Here is a 21,290-nt window from a genome sequence, read left to right on the forward strand (position 1 = left end):
CTCTGGCTTCTTCTCCTCATAGTCACGATACAACAATGGAGCCTTTGTCTGCAGCTTCAGGGAAATCCAACACTAAACGCTTAAAAAAGGATCCTCCGTCGCCGCCTAAATCGGCTTCACCAGTGTCAATGGAGCTACTATTGGAGGAGATTAGAGCTCTTCGGCCATTCATGGAAGAGACTAATACTAAACTACAAGTCTTAATGGACAATTGGTCTCAACTTGAAGCTAGAGTCAGTTGAACACAATATATCCTCCTTTAAAGAAACCGGTGTTACTGTCTGATCTGCACTCTCGGGTTTCTACGCTTGAGAAACAAGTTGAAGACTTGGAAAATCGCAGTAGACTCAACAACTTACGCAGTTGTGGCCTGGGAGAAGGACTTGAAGGGACACTCTTACATTTTTCAAATCATGCCTCCCTAAGGTGCTCCATATGCCAGAGGGGATGATCCTTAACATTGAGCGAGCGCATCGGCTAGGTCGTCTTCCAGCTCACGCTACGTCCCCGCCAAGGCCCAGAGGAGTCATCTTGTACTTTGAGTATACAGATCTGTTGAAGGTTCTTTCAGTGGTCAGAGCATCTCCTTAAGTCACATGGTCTGGCTCCTCCCTGTATTTTGCGCAAGACTATGCTAAAGCTACCGCCAACAGACGCAAAGCTTTTTTGAGTATGCAACCTGACCTGCGCTCAATAGGTGCCAGATATGGACTTTTTCATCCATGCCTCTTTAAAGTGACATATAATAACAAAACCACCACATATGAAGATCCTGTGCGTTTACAAAGCTTTATCAATTCATGTAAGCCAAATGTCATGGATTCTTCTGGTCCTGCATCCTCTTTGAATGATTAATATGGTTCTTTCATTGACATGCTGACCGAATTCTCGTTTCTCCTTTTTGATGTTTGGCAGTTTGCATGTTGTTTTTTCCCTGTTAATAGCATACTTGAAGATGTTTACGCTGTGTTTGTTCTCTGAGACTTTGTTAATGTTCCTCAATTTTCCTGTTAATGTTCCTTCTTACGGATTATACTAACACGGATTCTGTTTTGTCGCCACAGATTCCCTACCTTTGTTTTAGGAGGTCTTCCCGGTCCTCCGCTTTGCTGATCCCTGGGTGATTCGTCCATTCCATGTGGTTCCACCCCCTCCCCAGTCTTTGCCTGGTTTCTCCTTATGTAGGTATGTTTTCCTCCTGTACTCCCATTCTTTGTTTTCTTAGTCTTTTTGCTTATCTCTTCTATTTTCTTTATTTCCCTTTTGGACGTTGTCGAGTTCTTTTCTTTCTGCATATCTTATCCTGTTCTCTTTTCTGATCCTTCTGATCTTTCTCCTGAAGTGGTTATTTCTCAGCTTGTGTTATTTATTCTTCTCATCCTATCTTTATTTTCTTATTCTTTTCCTCTGAATCATAGTTACGGATATATTTCCTTCTGCTTCCTGACTTTTATACAATTGTTTATCTTCCTTCTCTACTTTCTGTTTGTCCTCTCTCTTACACTTGGGCCCTGGTAACCATATTTCTGACTTTTATTCCCTTATATATCCTCTGATTATTCCACTGAATCGATTTGCTGTTCCTTCTCCTTGTTTATTTTTACTCTTGAACTGTCATGCCGATGAGATTAGTATCATGGAATATTAGAGGGTTGAATTCCCCTATCAAACGACAGAGTTATGACCCACTTAGCAAAGATGAATGCTGATATTGTATTCTTACAGGAGGCCTACCTAACTGACAATGAGTCATCAAATCTAAAACGAGGATGGGTAGGGGAAATATTTTATTCTAAGCGGTGATGGCAAACGCAATGGGGTTATGATGCTCTGTCGTAAGTCACTTGATTGTAAATTTATATCAAAGGAATCTGATACAGAGGGCCGTTGGCTCCATGTTAAATTGCTGCTGAAGGATGTCCCAGTCTCCTTTTTCAATGTATATGGTCCTACTGGTGGCGATTCCTCCTTTTGGACTTCAATTGCCCAGCAGATGGCCCTTTGCATGGAAGATAATGTTATTCTAGCAGGAGACTGCAATCAAGATTTTGACCCCTTTGTTGATCGAAATTCCAAAGTTCCATTTGTTCCTAACAAACCACATAAATCCTTCATTCATGCGATTACTCAGCACAAACTTGGAGGCCTGGAGGTTGTGTAACCCCACCACCAGAGAGTATACTTTTTATTCTCCTGTGCATCACTCCCAAACACGCATTGATTATTTTTTTGTTTCCCCACAATATTTCACAAGCACTTTTGCACGCTGAAATAGGACCTATATTGTTATCTGATCATGCCCCCATTTCGATTGATTTGGATATTTTACCAAAAGTTAATGTGCCCAGAAGATGGAGATTTAATAACTCCCTTCTTTTGGATCCTACATTCTCTTCCTCATTCTCCATCTTCTTCGACGACTATTTTTCCTTAAACACTACCTCCTTACCCTTTTCAACTATTTGGGACGCCTTTAAGGCCTCAGCGAGTGATATCAGCTTTGTGGCCAAGAAGCGCAACATTGCTCGCAGACGCTCGAGATCCCTGCTTCAAGATATTAAGAGACTGGAGCATTCTTTTTACACATCCAATTCAAAAGATGTTCTTGATGCCCTTATAACAGCGAAATTGCAATTTAATAAAGAATCTACTGACAGTGCCTCATTTTACCTCCTGAAGTCTAGCGCAAAATATTATGGTGGGAAAAATAAGGCAGGTAAAATTTTGGCTAACTATTTGAAAACCAAACACAATAAAATAAATATCGATTCTATTTTTGATGGGAATTCCATCTTAAAATTTAATGACACGGAAATATTGAATGACTTTGCACTTTAACAGATTATATGCGCCCGAAACAAATCTCACAAGCCATATGCTTTCACAATTCTTCTCAACCATACATAAAACTCAGCAAACGTTTCCCGATTTATCACACTTAGAAATAGACACAACAACAAGAACTTTTAGAAGCACTTCAACACTTGAAAAAAGATAAGGCACCTGGGCCTGACGGATTTACTGTCGAATTTTACCCCCATTTCTCTAAATTATTATTACCTAAATTACACCTTTGGATTACTTCCTTTAACTCTTTGGGGGAATCAGCAGGCTCTTTCTCAGAGGCTCAAACATGTCTAATCCCTAAAGAGGGCAAGATCTGAAACACTAAGGACTACAGACACATCTCATTGGTTAATATAGATTATAAGATTTTCTCCAAGGCACTGGCCTTACGCTTGGACCCTATTCTACCAAATATTTTAGGCAGGGAGCAATCCGGCTTCGTGAAAGGGCGAGTCATTAATGATAATACGAGACTGTTTAATATTTTATCTAAAGCTCCGCATTTACAACACTCTCTCGCTGCTATAGTGCTTGACGCAGAGAAAGCTTTTGATAGAGTTGAATGGCAATATTTATTTTATACCCACCGATGGTTGGGCTTCGGTCCTAAGTTTAAAGCACTGATCTCACTTTTGTATTCTAGTCCGCGCGCTGCGGTTTGTGCTAATGGTCTCATCTCGCCTTTTTTTGACCTTGGCGTCAAGGCTGCCCCCTCTCTACTTTTCTTTTTAATTTAGCCCTAGAACCCTTCCTCTCAAAGATTCGTCAAAACACACAAATACATGGTTTTTAGACTCCGATCACTCATGTCAAGCTAGAAGCCTACGCTGATATTTTTCCTTTTTATTTCCAACCCCAGTGAATCAGTTCCTGCCTTTCTAAAGGAAGTTCAATCTTTCTCACTGGTTTCAGGGTATAAACTGAATAGAGATAAGTGTGAAATCTTACCTCTAACTAAATTTACTTTTAAAGTTGATTTTGCCCCAACAAACTTTACTTGGAAATCTTCTCATATCAAATACCTGGGACTGAGTTTCACGCCCACGATTAAAGACAGTTACTTTATGTTTGAATAATTGTATTAAAAAACTTTCCGATCTTACTACTAAATGGCATCGCCTATACCTTTCCTGGTGGGGCCGTTTAGAGACACTATAAAAATGATGCTCTCCCCTTTGGTTTTATACCATTTTCAACATTCCAGTCCCCATCTCTCCCAAATTAATTAACTCAGTATTGTCTCCCTTCTTATGGAACACTAAAAAAGCTTGTATTTCTAAATTAATGCGCCCTAAAACTGAGGGAGGGGTTAATTTTCCCAACTTTCCTGTTTATCAGAAGGCCTTTTTATTACGGCAAGCCTCATATTGGCTGCTTGACCCCACAGATAAGCCCCTTATGGGCATCAGTTGAAAGTTCGTTCTTGTCCCCCTTTTCTTTTCAAGAATCTTTTTCCCCGTAAACCCCAAACGTTATCTTCTCTCCTATTTAAATTTACTTCCAAACTTCTCGCCCCTTTACTCCCGATACTCGAGTCCTTTTTGGCGTCCACCATTTGGCACAATACGACGATTAATAAACAATAAACCCTTCTATTGAAAGTCTTGGCGGCAACATGGTTTGATCTGGGTCCATCAATTATTTTCAAATAATGAATTTATTTCCTTTCCTTCAACAGACTTATAATTTACACGCTGCCCTGATTTCTAAATACCATATTCTCCGAGGTACAGTACTTGACGTATACACTAGGTTTACCAGTGATTCTAGTAATTCTCATGTCACTGATGTGCCTACTGACTTATCCACTCTTTTACGTACTAAACCTAAAGCCTCTATTTTATATACTCTTCTCCAATCCAAGGGTACACCTAGACAAAAATCTACGACTGAAATCGCTTGGGAGAGGGATTTTAGTGTAGTATGGTCCCCGTCAATGTGGAATAAGATTTGGAATAAGATACGTAAAACCTCCAGAACAGCTAGTTTAACACAAACATTGTTTTATACATACAATAGGCTTTTACTATCTACTCACACCTTAAATAAAAGATTCTCCAATGTAAAGGATACTTGTTGGTCTTGCGCATCTCCTGATGCCGATTTGTTTCATATGCTTTTTTCGTGTTCATTTGTAAATAAGTTTTCGAAACAGTTGGTCTCAAATTAACTTAATTTTTGGTACCAATGCCCCATTCTTTGTAAAGGACTTTTTCTTGGGAAGTCTTTCCCCAATTTGGGCTGAATACGAAATTAATATCAGAATGGTTGATTTACTAATAGCAGTTGCTTTTCAGCAGATAACGAGAAATTGGAAAGATTTCACGAAGATTTCCTACAAAGCTTGGTGGTATGATGTATGCCATAATCATAAACTGGATACATTTCTCCTGTTTCCTCTACAAATGGCCATGAAGCGAATTCAGTTATGGATGCCCGTCACAACCTTTTTTGATAAATGTGCATTAAAATACTCCTTACCAACCCCATCTCAGCAGGAAGTACTTAAACCCCCTAATATATGCATTGTGTGCTCCCCGATTATCCTTTTGCCCTGTTTTTAAATTTTTATCTTACTCATATCTCCACCGGAATTTGTACATGATGTATTGTTTTTTTTTTTAATCAGTAACATGTACTGTATGTTTCCACCTCTTTAATAAACTTTTCTTCTGAACTAAAAAATAAAAATCCCTTTTGAATTAATTGCTCTTCTATCTCGAAATTAGTCAATGAGAGGAGAGACAAAGAAAGCATTCGCCCATATGAAATTTGAGATAAAGTCCTTCTGAATTCCAAAGTGAGGAGCTCCGCGCATAGTGAATAACTGACTGAATTTCTGATGGGGTTAATTGAAGAACACACCTTGAATAACAAAAGGTGGAGGGAGCACACTGCCTGGCATACCAGATGCACTGTGGAAAAATGCAGAGCATTATACCACTAATAGTTTAAAGTCTTTAGTATTCATGGTTGTTGGTGCAGCCAGTGCTGTGTACCTCTAGACCCGTGTTTCAGGATACTTGTCTAACAATTTAAATGTGGGGGTGCTGGCAATGCTGCTTGCAGTCTTCTCTGGTCTCTGTACCACTCGCAAAGTGCAGGTGCATCCTAGAACTCCTCGCATATCCACAAGGAGCCAATCATGAAAAGGCAAGAGGGAGCACACTGCCTGGCAGAGCAGCCCAGAATTCGACCAGATGCACTGTGGTAAATACAGTGCATGATAATCCCAGAGTCTTCAGTATTCACCATTGTTGGTGCAGCCAATGCATGCTGTCCATCTCTAGACACGTTTCAGGATATTTGTCCTTCTTCAGTAGGATGTAACACTATAACTTTGGGGTGCTTGCAATGCTTCGGGTTTCTGTTCCACAAAGAGCGCACAGGTGCACCCCATTGAGCTGGCCAGTCCAATAACTCAACAAGGAGCCAATCACAAAAGGGGGAGGGAGCACTCTGCCTACCATACCAGCATATCCCTCAGAGTACCATGTCTCTTTCAAATGATCTTTCGAACCAGTTACCCTAATATACATTTGTTATAAAGGAGTGAAGGGTTTCCTGCCACTGAGAAAGAGCAGGAAGTAACTGCAAGGCTGTGTGCCTCCACAACGCCAAGACCACTTTCTTTCAGTCACAATAATAAAGTAGTCTAAGCGGATGCAGTGAGAGACAACGCACACTCTTTGGAGTTGAAGATAAGGATCTCAGAGTGTGCCATTCTCAGGAAGGTTCTGCCAAAAAGGACTAAACACAGAAAACTGAGACAAATGCCTCCCAACAGGCAGCTGTTTTATAGTCAACAAAATACTGAAATAAAAGGACCAAAATTCTGCCTTACAGCATCAGAAACTCTTATAATCGTATCAGAAGTGTCTGAAAGTTCACAGTGCTTTCACAGACTTTAATTCTCTTTCCTCCAGATGCATGGAATGCTGCAGGGCATCACACATTAACAGAACGAGAGCCAGAATTCTGTCTGGAACATGCCTCAAGGAGGAGCTCTATTACTAATACTATTGATTGCAGACATGGCACTATTGTCCTTCAACCATATTAGATTCCAAATCGGCTACTTGACGTTTGCCAATGATGCAATGAAACATTTTCATGGCCAGACGCAGACAAATTGCTTGTGGATCAGGTTATCAAAAGTGGACCTTCTCCTCGCGGGTCCTTGGAATCCCATGGCTTTCTGGTTCTAATGGTTGCATTTTATAAACTTCCCGCCATCCTCAAACCTGAAGATTCACAATCTGAAAATCCTACTGAATGGCAATCTTGTTTGTGTCCATGTCAATGATGTGGCCAAGAGTACTCTACTTTCAGAATATCCTTTAGGGAACCGTACATTTCCTTCTCACAGCAAAGATCTGCAATTGTTCAAGTGGTGATCTTTCCACACTCAAATACTTCAACACTGTATTGTAAAGGAAGGTAACAGCGATGTTTTGAGGTTTTTGTAGTTTCGCCAGTAGCATTGCTATCTGCCTAGTCCTCAAACTAAACAACGCTAACCACATCAAGGCAGAGGAAATCTTTGTAATGGTCGCCTATTAAGGAATAATCAGCTGTCAAAGCACTCTCTCTTATGTATTAAGCTTCACACTTCCCGACTCATATTACTTTAACTAGCATGGCCAGAAAATATCAAACAACCAAATACCTAGGTTTAGCCTCCAAGAACCTGCTGCCATTTCGTAAAATCATAAAATATGCACGTTTTAGGAGTCGATCCCCACATACCAACGCTCCCTCTCTGAAACGCCTAAAAGATGGCCATCTCAAGTTTATAAATCACTACTAGTTTGCCTTGCTTCAGAACAATTGTTATGGGACCACCCGACAATATGCCTCGTCTGTGTATTGTCGACTCTAGCAGATCATCCATACCACCCTGCTCCAAATCGAACTACCCAGCAGTGTGGGCACCTTACAAATCCAATAAATAAGCAATTGATGACCACTCTTCCACTCATCCTCCATTTTCCTTGATTTGCTTGAGTCATCCCATGCCACCTGTACAAGGTGGTGCTGCTCAACAACTGGAAAACTGTCATGCCTGCTGACCCTGTGCATTTGAACTATTATTTCCATAAATTAACAACCAGAAAGAGGTGCATCACCGGTAAGCCATGGATGTCTCACAGAATGGCCAGTTGCCCTTTTTTTTTTTTACGGAGTTTTATATAGCGTGAACTTGACCTGAACGTATCGGGTATCAGAGCGCTTTACACGAGCACCAGTTGCGTTTACATGAGGACACATTGATTTTTGTTAGGCACGGGGAGATCAAGTGATTTGCCCAGAATCACAGGATGTTGGCGTCCCTGCCGAGACTCGAACCCGGTTTCCCAGATTTTAGGTTGACCTCCGTAGCCATTAGGCCAACTCCTCTCCCTGTTTGAGACTTTCAATGTTGCGACACGTACAATCATTAATCTCTACAAAGGTGTGCTAGGAAGCCTTGTACTTGCCTCAATTATATATTTGTGTGACAGAAATTGAAGCTGTAAGTCACCCACGTTTTGAATTAAGTGTTTACAATAATTGTTTTTGGTGTAAACTAACCACCATTTTGGCACATCCTCCCAGAATAAGAATGGTGACAAATGAAGAGCTGTGCAGGAATGTTCACGTTACTTGTCGATAATCTGCAATATATGCTATATTTTTCCCACATTCCTTTATACATTGGGACCTCAAACACATTACATTGCTTTTGCATGCTAGACAGGAAGTGACGGGAGGCACGGATCATTTAAAAAAGGTGTGATTCAATATATGTAAATTACCTCACTCAATTCACTCCCCCGTATGGAAAGAAATACACCCGCAAGGAATAAGTAGGCACAACAAATTCATGTGATATTTACATTGTTGGTATATAAAAAAAGTATACAATTCGTTTGCATATCCTGGATTCAATAATAAAAAATAAAAAAACACCGGACTAAGATGCTAACATTCTTTGCGCACTTACTTAAACAGAGGCCGAGTAAACTTCATTCTGCCTTGTTCTGTGGCCATTTGCAGAGCTAATGGAATTGCCTCTTCCCACTTGGCTCTAATGCAGAGACGTAGCCACCTGAAAATGTAGACAGACAACGAATTGTTGACCTTTAAGCAGCATTACTGACTTCTAGCAACAATACTGAATACCTAAATTACTTGTAAAGTACCAAATATTAAACATGAGTGGGCGTTTTTTTTGTTAAAAAATCATTCATAGAATACCAATTCCAAGAATCAATTTCATCTAAATTGTTTGATCGAGATTGAGGGGAAATGCCATAACAATTTGCTAAAAAACAAAAAGAATTCATGATATTTCTGGCCACACAGCCTTTTACACACTTTAATGTGTTCATGCCAACAACCACATTCAGAACTGGAACACGTAGAATAGATATCTTGGCAGAATACAAACGTTTGACTTCATGAGCATATGTTGAATACATAAAACTGTATTACCTGTAACATACATGTGTTTTAGGCACAGAAACGTTTCTAAAAGGGGCATGGAGGTGCATAAGTGGGCACACTACATACTCCCCTTCTTGGAAGAGGTCTTAATGGCCAAAGATTCTGACATCCCCCAGGTTCAATGAATATGAATGCAGTCTGTTGTAAACATCAAAATGTTCCTCATAGACGTTGGGGCCAAACCTAAATGCACGGACACGAGTTGCTGCCATATGCCATAGGATATGGTTGACAGAGCGAACCATATCCTATGCAGACAACCCCCAAACAGGAAGAAAGTAACCAGTCTTTTGGCTCTGTCCACAGAATGATTTATTCATACATGGTCTTCTGTCTGACTAAAGACGACAGACTCTGCATTATTACCAGCACTGGCTTAGATTGTGAGTGAATATGCCACAAATATCTTTACTGCATAACCCTTCAACTTCAGCATTATTTTTGGCCGCTATACGCAAAGAAGGCTGTGTAGTTTCACTATTCAAAAAATCTAGTCTATACCCCAATATCTTTGGTAATTTTCAACCAGTCACTTCTCTTGTCGGTATTAGTCAAGCTTGAACAAAAAACTGGGGTCTGTCAATAGTGGAAAATTGACTCTCCCATACAATCTGGGTTTCGACCTATGGACGGAACTGAGAATGCCTTGGCCTGTGCTACTCGACACGGTGCAGCATAACATTGTTGTAAAAAGAATAGACAAGTGATAGAGATAGTGGATATCTCTTCTGACAGAACACAGAGTTAAAGCAAGCCCCATATTTTCAAAGAAGCAAATATTGCTTGTGGAAGTCCAGTTAAATCATATCTTCTCTGGTGTTTAACATCTTCTAGGCTACAATATTTCATATTAATATCTATGGGACAATGTCATGCATTTTTTTTGAAGACACCCAAATCTACATTACAAGGCAGTGCCACCACATTTACGAACATGTACAATCCTGCCGCTTCGACATCAAAGCATGGATGCAAGAAGACACAATATAGCTTAATGGAGCCATGATGGAAACAATCATGTTCGGCTCACAAATCCATGTGGTAAGGAAGGAATTGTACTACCTCGCTGCCCTACAATCCAACCAGAAAAAAAGGTGTAGTCTTTAAAAGCAATATATCCATGTAAGCACAGTTCAATTTGGTGGTAGGAAGTTTCTATCACCAACTTTACTCATTGAAAATGGTGGTACTCCTACTTTCTCAACATCATCCATAGTAATTAATGTTACAGGCTCTACAGCCTCCCATCCGCGCTGTGCAATTCCAGCATCAGATTATCATATGACGTGGAGCTGCCCATCTTTGTTTACGTTTTGGCCAAATATTAAACAGATTCTCCCATCCTGTACAGGCTTACCTGTCTCCGACACTTGAGTCCTACTCTCAGAGTCCAATTCAGTGGCAAAGAACTGCAAAGCTGCAACTCTGTTTTTGAACCTAGGCCTTCTCTTGGGTAACCGCATGGTTACTGGACACCGGAAGGCCACAGCACCATCCCCCTTCACAAACTGACACCAGAAAGTCTTGAATTGGACCCAAGAAGAAAGTAACACCCACCACAGTGAGGATACCAAAGGTCTCTGCAAATAACCAATAGCCAAGGACTCGGACGGCTTTTGGGCAAGCATGGAGGATACACAGAGAAGACATTGCCACCATGAACAGGCGAAATCACAGCCTCAGCAGCTGCAGATTGGGCTGCCGTAGACCAAACGCACACAGTCCTCCAATTGACACCTAATCCTTACTGTTTCTAAAATATGCTAAGAGCTCTTTGCCATGCTCTAATTTAGTATGCGCAAAGTTGTAGCTCTCTCAACTGCTGAAATGTCTTTAATAATTCGAATTGTTCTGTAATGATGAAACTGAAATCATGAACCATGTATTCTCATCGTCAGCACGAGCATCGTTGTCTATTTTTAACAATTGTAAAACTTAATGAAAACAAGTTTTAAAAATGCCAATACCAATCAAATCTTATCTGGGTTTTTATAAAGCCTTGTATATTGAAATTCATACTACAAACTGGCAAAGGCTCCAGGTGGCAACCATGAAATAGTCTGTGGTCTCCTAAAGAGGGATCATTTCTTTGAGGCCAGAAGGCCCCTAATTTGACATCCCATGAAGGAAAGTGCCACCTTAACAATGGTATGCCTGACTTTTAGATGTCTAATCAAACTATCACTGGCCTACCTATCCACAACAATGTGTCAAAATCACCCCCCAAGCTTGCTTAGAAGAGCAAAAGGCCACTTTATCATTATTCCAGCATTCAAACCTATGTCAAGGGCCATGCATGGATTCTCAATTCAAACTGCATTAATCTGGAACATTGTCCATAGAATACAAGATACTATTCAGACTTATCACGCTTCATAAGCCTGCTTATGGGACACACTCTAAGGGCGGATTACCTAGTAATCGTGATCAGAGACCCACTCCGGATAGGAGCATGCCACATACATTTGCAGTCAGACATAGAAAGGATTTCCTCTCTTTAGCCATATCAGAGCAAATTAAAGGTACATCTTGCCATCAAAATATGCAGTGGATCGTTGCTTCTGGCAAGTGAAGTCTTGGAAGGGGATTAATCGAACATATGAAATTCTGAAGCACTGATGGGGAGATTCACCTAGTCTTTCAGAAAGGTTGCAAGTGGTTTTAGCGCAAAGACTGCTGCATGGTGACTAATCTTCCTTGCAAATGTAATTGCTGTCAAGAAGACCATATTGTAAGCTAGAAGCTACCACTGGCCATCAGCTTTAAGACTATCTGAATGAGCAGTGGCAACAAAAAATTACAGCCCAGAGTAGAACTGTTTTTAGAAAAGATGCGACACTGCACATTTCCATAAGTCCAGCCTTTAGCTCACTATTTAGATAAAAGCATTATCTTGCTATAACGGGCAAAGGTAAACTTTAATGAACATTTATGAGAACTGAATGGAAAATATACTCCAAGGAGGAAATAAGTGGACAAACCTCAGTCATTCATTCATTTTATGACACATTTCATCCAGGACTTAGAACCCCCTTTTTCCATTTTATTCCCCAATGACCCACAACAGACCTCAAACAGTGCTTCCCGCACCCCTTAACAACTAAATCAATCAGGATCTTCTTGATTTTACATATTCAAACATGGAAGTGAACATACACAAGAGCTGCTTGATAAAATCTACAAATACATGAAAATACACAAAAGTGTCACAGGAGGCAGCATGGAATTAGAAGTATGTGATCTTGTGACTACCCCACAAAGTACCCTCAATCACGTCCCACTCTACAACCAAATATCACACAGACTACTAGATGGGGTGAAATTGTGGGGTTCCTAGCCCCATCATAATAGGCCTTCAAATCAGAGTGGGAAGAGGAGGTGTATTGTTTTTTCTATTTCCTAGAATAAGTCAAACTGTTTGACTTGAAGTTCATGGTTTATTCTTGTAAGTCTCTTTGCAACAGACACAAGTGCTTGGTAAAATTAGCTTGGAGAATCAGTGGATTTTAAGCATTTCTAAATCTTAAATCTGGCCCAAGAAGTGTTTTAATTAGGGTCTAATTTCTAAAATAAGATTCTGGGACAACTATGAAGGTTATTGGTTCCACGTATGTTAATTCTCCTAATATGGGGGTACAAGGCAAGCAATATACATCTGAGATTTTAGTGTGTTTTGGTTTCATATAGATGTCAGGTCACATCTTGATGCATCAAGAGGTTTTGTAAAGTCAAAGCAGAGATTTTAGGAGATCAATGGAGTTACTGTTACACTTTGTTAGAATGCCCTCTGGTGTTTATTTCTTAGTGCAGCCTGCGTCCCAGCGATGCTGCTGTAATGCCTAAATGTTCCTAAATGAAACACAATCAGTATCAATATGGCAATCTTCCATGGTCTTAATTTGGAACTCAAATTAACAAATTGGTGTAGGAACTCAAGTACTTGGCATCAGACAGAACTGATAAATTTAGTCCATTTTGAGGCAATGAAGCTGGCAAATAAAGTTCTGCTACAGAGTCTTCTGTCCGCCACCCCCCAGAACATTTTTTATTAGTTTTTTATGTGAGATATCCATTGCCAGGGCATTGTAAAAAGAGGTAGTCGCATAATCGAGATCACATTAACCATGAGGGTACAATGATTATTCATCAATAAGCAACTGCCTACAAGTATACCAATGATGTCCCTTCCATAAACACAACACAGTCAGCAGAGGTCTTGCCAAAGACAATGTGAAGTCCATGAACCATGCTACCCCCTCTTGCTCCCAGTGACCTTACTCGGGATGGAAAAGGGTCCCATGAATTCCACAAAGCAAGGGCAGAGGCATCCTAAATGCACCAAACATATGGCATCAAGGTATAAAGGAAAGAGAAAGAAAATAGGAAAAGGGAGTTATGTCTGCAGTAGGTAGAGGTAACCCTCTGGGTGACAGGTGTTAAAGTCACCAAGGCGCCAGGGCTCGGGAGACAAACATCCAAGAAGTCAGTCACCCGGTCAATCGAATATTCAATCCTGTGGGGGGGGAACAGGCAACAGCACAGGGGCGGGATGGGGCGTGTGGTTACAACATACATGCAGTAGCGTTCATGTCAGGGGGTGAGTGGAGGATGGGTGGGGCCCGCAGAGGTCATGAGCCTCACATGTCGATCGTTGGAGGGATGGGGATACTGCAATCCCCGTGGATGCATCATTGTCTCCCTCTCTCAAGCAGGCACTGGTTTAGGAGTGGTGGTAGTTCCTCGAGGGAGCTTTCATCGGTCTTGGCCAACAGCTTAGTCAGCTGTGCATCCCAAGCATCCAAGGGAGGCAGCGGTGGCAGCGTTACTACGTGACTGAAAGGGTACTCCACGTTGCTACCTCAACTGCAGCCCATTTGAGGAGATCGTTCAACCACAGGAACAATGGAGACACAGTAGCAGATTTCTTCATTGGGGCTATCCTGACCCTTTACGAGCACAGAAGTTAAATCAAGAAAGCGAGCTACATATTAATTCTTATGTATCCGCTGGAAGAGGCCCAATAGGCACAGGAACAGATCGCATTGCACAGCGTGGAATTATGTATATTTCAGGGGGGGGGGGGGGGGTTCCCTAGACACACAACACCTGCTCCCATTGTTTATCAGGTCGCTCACACCCAATTGACAGTACCCACTTGTCTTTTAATACCTGGAGGTCGGGGCACTCGGAAGGCAAGCAAACTGATGTAGAGCAGTGTAATCGCATGCATCTTGGTGCCATGCTCCAATGGCGTCTGCAGCACTAGAGACACAATCTGCTCCCCAGGTCGCCCCAACAGCCGCCACCAGCACATTATTAATCAGAAATTGCCCTTCAAGTAATTCAAATCGGTTTCGCAGGTCCGGGAAGGGCATCAAGAGTTTATGGTCAGAGCTCTACCAGCATGGTGATACCGTCCTCGGTCCAAGCTCCTGAGCCATGATTGTTGGCTAATTTGCAGAATAAATACTGGGAAGAGAAGCAGAGAGGTGCAAAATGTCTGAGCGTTGTGCTCCAGCTAACCCCTTACCAAGATTACAGTCTACCAGGTCAGGTTCCTTGAGACAGATGTTTACTCCAAAGTAACAGAAGGTGACAAACTGCCATAAGAGTCTGGACTTGCACGTGTAACAGTGTCTTCGGGAATACACTGAGGGGGAAATAGGCAGGATTCAGTCCAACTCAGGCACAGGACCAAGGCCGCCCCAAAATTATCCAAGGTCCCCATCGCTTCTTGCAAGTCCCGCCAAAGGTCTCTAATAAATATCAACGCATCATCTACATAAAGCGAGATAATCTCCCACATTACGCCACAATGTATGCACCAGTGCGGGCCCCACCCCCGAAAAACTCATCAAGTGGCACCAGGGCAAATCGGAGAGGTGAGAGTGGGCATCCCTGTCACGTTACTCAAAGTACCCCAAAAGATGGTGAGATGTCTCTAACCGGTCACACTCTAGCAATTGGGTCCTTGTAGAACAGAGGTATCCACCGTAATAGCTCCAGCCCCACCCCCACCCCAAGCAAACCACGACACCCTGGAAATAGGACCAGCTCGGGGGGGGGGGGGCTTGGGGGGATGCGTAGGCCTTTTCAATGTCCAGCGAGAGCACCACTCCGGCTGTGGGTGCAAGGCCTTGCACTTCCATAATCCGAACAAAATACCGAAGATTGATGAAAGCGTTCTTCCTCTGTATTAAGCCATTTTGATCCGGTTAGCCCTAATCAGACATGTGGGGGGGTAGGTGGTTAGCAATGATCTCTCCCCCCCCCCCCCCCTCACCAGACCTCACAGTCAGCATTTAGCAATGAGAGGGGCCTGCAGAAGCGCACCTCCAACAAATCCTTGTTGGGCTTTGGTAGCACTACTATGAGTGGCTCTTCATTGATGGAGTAAGGGTGGCAGTTGTCCTGGCTGCTGGGAACAAAGTTAATAACCATGGGGCAAGCGCGGCCCTATATGTTGAACAGAACTCTGCATGAAGTCCATCTGTCCCCAGGGTTCTATTACGTGCCATTTGATCCAGGGCCAGTTGAACCTCCCCAATCGTCAGAGGCATCCAATGTCTGGCAGTGGAGAGGATCCAGGTCAGGGATCAGTAGGGCATCCAAATATGCTGCAAACTCGGATTCTTCTAGCCCTTCATCCCAATGGTAAAGGGCCCTACAGTAATCAAAGAAGGGCGCGTTGATGGCCAGCTGTGATGTAAGTTTTTCGCCCGTCAGTGATCAGATAGCCATCAGCTCAGGCCTTTCATTTTCGGAGAGCAACAACCATGCCAGAACCTGCCCTGCCTTGTCGCCCTCCGCGTGTTGCTTAGTGGTGTACTCCACGTAGTCTAACTGACGCAACCTATCCATTGGGGGGGGCTATACTCCGTCTGGAGGCCAGCACGTTCCTCTATGGTGTCCCATTCCCCCTTTCCCAAACTAGTCCCACTGTACGGATTGTTGCCTCTAGAGCGGTTAGCGCCCGACGCAATGACAGGTTGATGCCAGTCAGTTTTCATACAAAGGCCCCCTATGACCACCTTAAATGCGTCCCACTCTACGCCCATACATGACGCTGAAACCTTGTTCAGTTCATAGCATTCTATTACTCATGCACCGACCACCTCCAGAAATACTGTGCCCTGCAGTGCCTGGGCAGGCAACCGCCACGTGGGGATAGCTGTGTGGAAGTCTACCCCATGTCAAGGTGACCAGAACGGGCAATGATCTGACAGTCTTTGACCCAGTTATTCCACTGTCCAAATACATGAGATAAACCCCCATGGTTCCCCAGGAAGAGGTCAATTCTTGTGTGGAGCTGACCGATCGTCGAGAACTGAGAATATTCGTGCTCAAAGGAGTGCAAAGAGAGCTAATATCACTCAGGCTATGGGCGGGGGGTACACAGGGGGGGGGGGGGGGGGGGGGTCAATTAGTCCCCTAATGAATGGGCATCCCTATGTGCTTGCGCTCCATGTAGTGGGAATGTGGATTGGTCTAGGCTGATGTCAGACACGCAACTGAAGTCTTCTCACCAAAACACTGAGCCTGCAGGTCGTGAAGCAGTGGAGGGGGAAGAGAGTCAAGGAAGTGGGGTTGATCAGAGTTGGGCACATACAGCGCCACCAGAGAGATACGCGCACCATCCTGTTGACCTTTAATCAACGTGTAGCACCCTTCCAGGTCCATATGCCAAATAAACTATGCCCACTATCTGGCCCCTCCAACGTCACTGCAAGTGCTGTAACTCCAATGCTGTCATGTGTGTTTCATGGAGGTAGGCCACATGTACATGCCTGCGACCAAGATAAGAGAACACCTGATGGCGCCAACTAGGTGTTACTAGCCCCCCCACATTCCAGGACAAGAAGTTATAAAAGAGGGGAGTCTGCAATGTCAGCTAACATTTACTAAATGGGGAGTCACTCTCCCAACCTGTATCCAGCCCCCGCCCCCATCCTCCTCACCGCAGGTCCCTATGTACAACCCACCCGCATTCGACCCCAAACAGAACAAAAAGAAATATATTTAGAGAACATAAACCATAACCCCAACTTCTCGCCGCAGTTCGAGACAAGAAGCCGCCTAAGACCAAAAACAGCATGTTAAACCAAGTCCACCAAGGTTGTGGAGACAATGAGCTCAGATGAAACTAGGACAGTTACTGCAAAGCCCATCCACACAATACATTGGATGGGGAACCCCCATAATTGCAGTGTACAAGAGTGATGCCCCAACGAGGGCACAGCAAAGAGGAATGAGGAGACCTCAGTCAGATAACAGCTCAGTAGTCACTAGGGTCACGGCTGTGCCAGCTCACAGGTCATGGGGATTGTCCACCAAGACCCTTTCTCGGTCTCCCTCCAGGAAGGACATGGAGCGTGCAGGAGAACCAGTGGTGTGACTTTGGCAAGATTACAGTTTAGCCACCGCTTGAGCTCGCTCCCTCTCGGCCTGCTCCTCGGACAGCTGGACACAGAGGGGGTGAGGGTCATGTGTTGCTGCTTTTGGTGAGTTCTCCACCTACAGGTGCCTGCTGTGTATCGTGGTCTGCAACCATTCTCAAGCTCCAACAGGGACTGTGAAGATGCGGGTCGTGTCGGAGTCTAGAACCCACAATTTGGCTGGAAAAACCAAAGACTAACGCAGTCCAATTTGACGAAATTGGCGTTTGATAGGCATGAAGGAACCACGTTGGGACTGCACCTTAGCTGTATAGTCGGGGTATATGTTCACTTGGATGTTCTCCACTGGACAAGGGACCCTGGCACAAGCAATCTGCAAAATAGGATTGCGATCTCGAAAATTAGTGCTTCTCATCACTACCGGCCTCCGGGGTGACTCAGGAGGGGGTGGCCTGCCAGGCAATCTATGTGCTCGCTCCACTGAGAAGAAAGTGGATAGTAGTCTATCGAGGACTGTGCGGAGCAACCAGTCCTCCAGGAAGAGGTCCATATTAGGGCCATTGGCATCCTCCCACAGTCCTATTAAACTAATATTATTGGGCCTTAATCTGCCTTCCACATCTTTCGCGCTTAGCGGCGTTACCTCTGCTTCGAGAGTCTGAAGTTAAGACTGCTTATCTGACACAGATGCACGCAGGTCCACCATGGCGGACTAGTTAGATTCCACTCTGTCTGTTTGGCTTGGTCCACCCTAAGAAAGGCTCATCTTGATCGGGTGGGCGTCCAGTTTAGGATCTAATGTGGCCTTTACATCCCCAATGGCCCCCAAGAGTTCCTAGAAACTGCTATTCACGATAGCTCCAGTCGTCCTCTCCTGGGTGCTGCCTGTACTAGAGGGTCCCACATTCTATAAAGGCAACGCTGTCTCCCTTCCTTGTTCAAAGCCCACCTTGCCACCTCGCTACTTGACCATGTTCACAATGATATGGTTAGGAGGGTCCCTCATGTGAGACCACAAGGTTGAGCACTGGGGCGAGTCCACAGGCATAGGACCTCAGGCATGAGCAGTAGTGTCTCCCCAGGACGATAGTCCCAACATAGATGGCAGTGGTGTGGGGGGCATATCGCTTTGGGAAAGCATTCCAACTGTCAAATCACACTGACAGCAATAGAGAGGGGCACCTACCCAGCTTCCGTGCTGCAGTGTGCGCAAATCTGACGTTTCCTCAGTCAGTGCAGACTTGTGACTACCTTCCATCAGAGGATAATTCTCCCTCAAGTGTCCACAGACTCAATCACATCCTAGTTAATGGCAGAAGAGGCGATCCGGGCTCCTTTAAGCTCCGTGCTAGGGAGTATCACTGCTTGGGAGAAGTCGTTCCCTGGTGCAAGGGAAGGATCATGGCAGTAAAAAGAGCCTGCTGTATCCCAAGGTCAGGGTCAAAACCACCACAAAACACTCTAGAGGCAGTGCTGGAAGCCCCTCTTCCTGTGGAGCGCGCTGTATCGCAAGTTGACAGCCCCCGGTGCTGCCAGGTGCATATACTGATTGAGAGCAGCGGTTGGCCCTCGTGGGGTAATCAGTAGAGGGTGGTGAGGAGTTTATGGTGGCCTTGGAGTGCAGTAGGTTTTGGTCTCGCCTCTGCCAATAGCTGGGGTGCTAGTCCTTGCAGGTGCTCCACTGCGTTGCTGCCTCTCAAGGGAAAGCTGAGGGGCAAGGAGGGAGCCCCTAGCACCGGTTACCAAGTAAAAGTGGGCAGGAGGTGAGAGAGGGAGCCCCCCATTACGCAACATCCACCTCTTGGGCCCAGAGCCACCAGGAGACCAGAACACCTTGTGCGGCCTCCGGCAGTGCCAGTCCCAGGAGGGCGAGGCAGAGTTAGCACAAGTACCAGCCCTCTCGTCACAACTGTCCATCCATCCATCTCAGAGCGTGCAGGAAGCCACCATTCACCCTGCCGCCCCCGACAGAGGTGATCATCCGTGGGAGGGCTCAGAAGGCTCTGCCCTGAGACGATGCAGAGCCTTGGAGCGTCTGAGGTAGGCCCCAGCCTCGAGTCTCCTGGCGGGTGCTCTTCTCATTCCAGCCGATGCTGCCCTGCGCTTCAGAACTCTGATATAAGTATAAGTGTGAGGGCGGCAAGGTAATAAAATCCCCCCCCACCCCCAGTGAACAGCAAGTCTGGGGGCAGTTGTCACCGATGTATCAGGATTGTTGTATGTGGACGAGTCCCATGGAGCTCAGCTACTGTGCGTACGTCTCATTTGCCATCTGGACCCCAACACTGCAAAGGAACCAGTAGAATAGGAATAGCTCTTAGCAGCCCATTCTGAGGCTGAGCATGAGGTGACACTCTGGAGAAACTGAACATTGGAGGTACGATTTTAGATTGCTTCAAGAATGGTGTATTAGGATACAGATGTAATGTTATATTAAAACCCAATCGCAATGGGCAAAAAACACATCCTGTGCAACAATACAGAATGGTAGGCAGGGACTTGATGGTAACAAAAGATAAAGCTTTTGGTGTCAAAAACAACGTATTAAATTTCTGCGGTGTGAGTTTCATACTTGGGTGTGTGTGACTAGGACACCATCGTCCTGGAAAAAATGTCACTAAGACATTGCCTTCATAGAAAAAAAAATACCATTGACAAAGGCCTTCTGTTTAAATGCATTAGAGCAAGTGGTGTTGTGGAAAAATGTTTTTAAAAAAAATGAATTTGGTTAGGGGATACACCTATCTTATCTTCTCACAGAGAGCCTCACCTGTACCCTGCTTCTGCACTTCAATCTCATTACAGTACTGCAGGCTACCATTATGCAATAACTTTTATTGCTGCCCCAACATGCAGCCCTTTAAAGAACACGTATTACATCACAAGTAAAATGTTCTATAGAACTTAGAAAAAACAACATAGAAACTACGTAACTATGCATCATCCTCTTTGGTTCGCTGCTTTTCAACAGTTAAGTATTCCTACTAAGTGGCTCTGTCTATCTCTTTTTTTTTAAATGTAGTACATCTAACTTTACCCGAGACCTTTTCCTATAACAGGCTACACAAGGTAAGTGAATCTGGTTTGTTTCTTCTATTTAAGCAATTCTCCTTCCAATTTCCTTTTGAACCCTTGCAGGGAAACATTACCTCATAAGTTATAACTCCGCTTGTACTCCTTAATAACCCAGCTTGTACTCCTTAATTAATTGACAAACATTGTAGTTTCTAACTTAATAATAAATTGCCGTTTTAACTTAATAACTTTCGCCCATTCATGGGGCTTTTGAAGCACTTGCCTGCTTTCCTTAAGATTTCCCCTGATCCGGCCCTCGGAATCCAGTGTCTCCCAAAACAAACTGACTGCTAGCCGAGCGGGTGCACAATCCGGCCCTCCCATTGCAGTCTCACAACCCGACTGCTAGTCAAGTGGACACTCCCCGCCTCAAAACAGAATTCACCCACACACCCTACCAAAAACACCAACTCCGAGAACTGATCTAAGATCAAGATCAACCGGCTTTAGTGGAATCCGAGATGATTCAAATGTTACAAAAAA

At 44.0% G+C, this 21,290-nt stretch overlaps 1 protein-coding gene across 3 annotated transcripts in view; it reads right to left on the reverse strand.

Annotated features, from left to right (window-relative positions):
* The window catches only part of LTA4H (leukotriene A4 hydrolase), a 322,194-nt gene that overhangs the window by 5,684 nt on the left and 295,220 nt on the right, over positions 1-21,290 (reverse strand). For 2 of the 3 annotated variants that reach the window (XM_085653897.1, XM_085653896.1), the window contains one exon: positions 8,834-8,938. In XM_085653897.1, the coding sequence (XP_085510023.1) occupies positions 8,834-8,938 (105 nt within the window). Of the gene's footprint in view, positions 1-8,799; positions 8,939-21,290 lie in introns of all 3 variants that reach the window. The other variant, XM_085653898.1, reaches the window with a different exon arrangement.

The sequence above is a fragment of the Triturus cristatus genome, chromosome 4_1 (genome assembly GCF_964204655.1).
Source record: "Triturus cristatus chromosome 4_1, aTriCri1.1, whole genome shotgun sequence".
In the NCBI taxonomy this organism is placed as follows: Eukaryota; Metazoa; Chordata; class Amphibia; order Caudata; family Salamandridae; genus Triturus; species Triturus cristatus.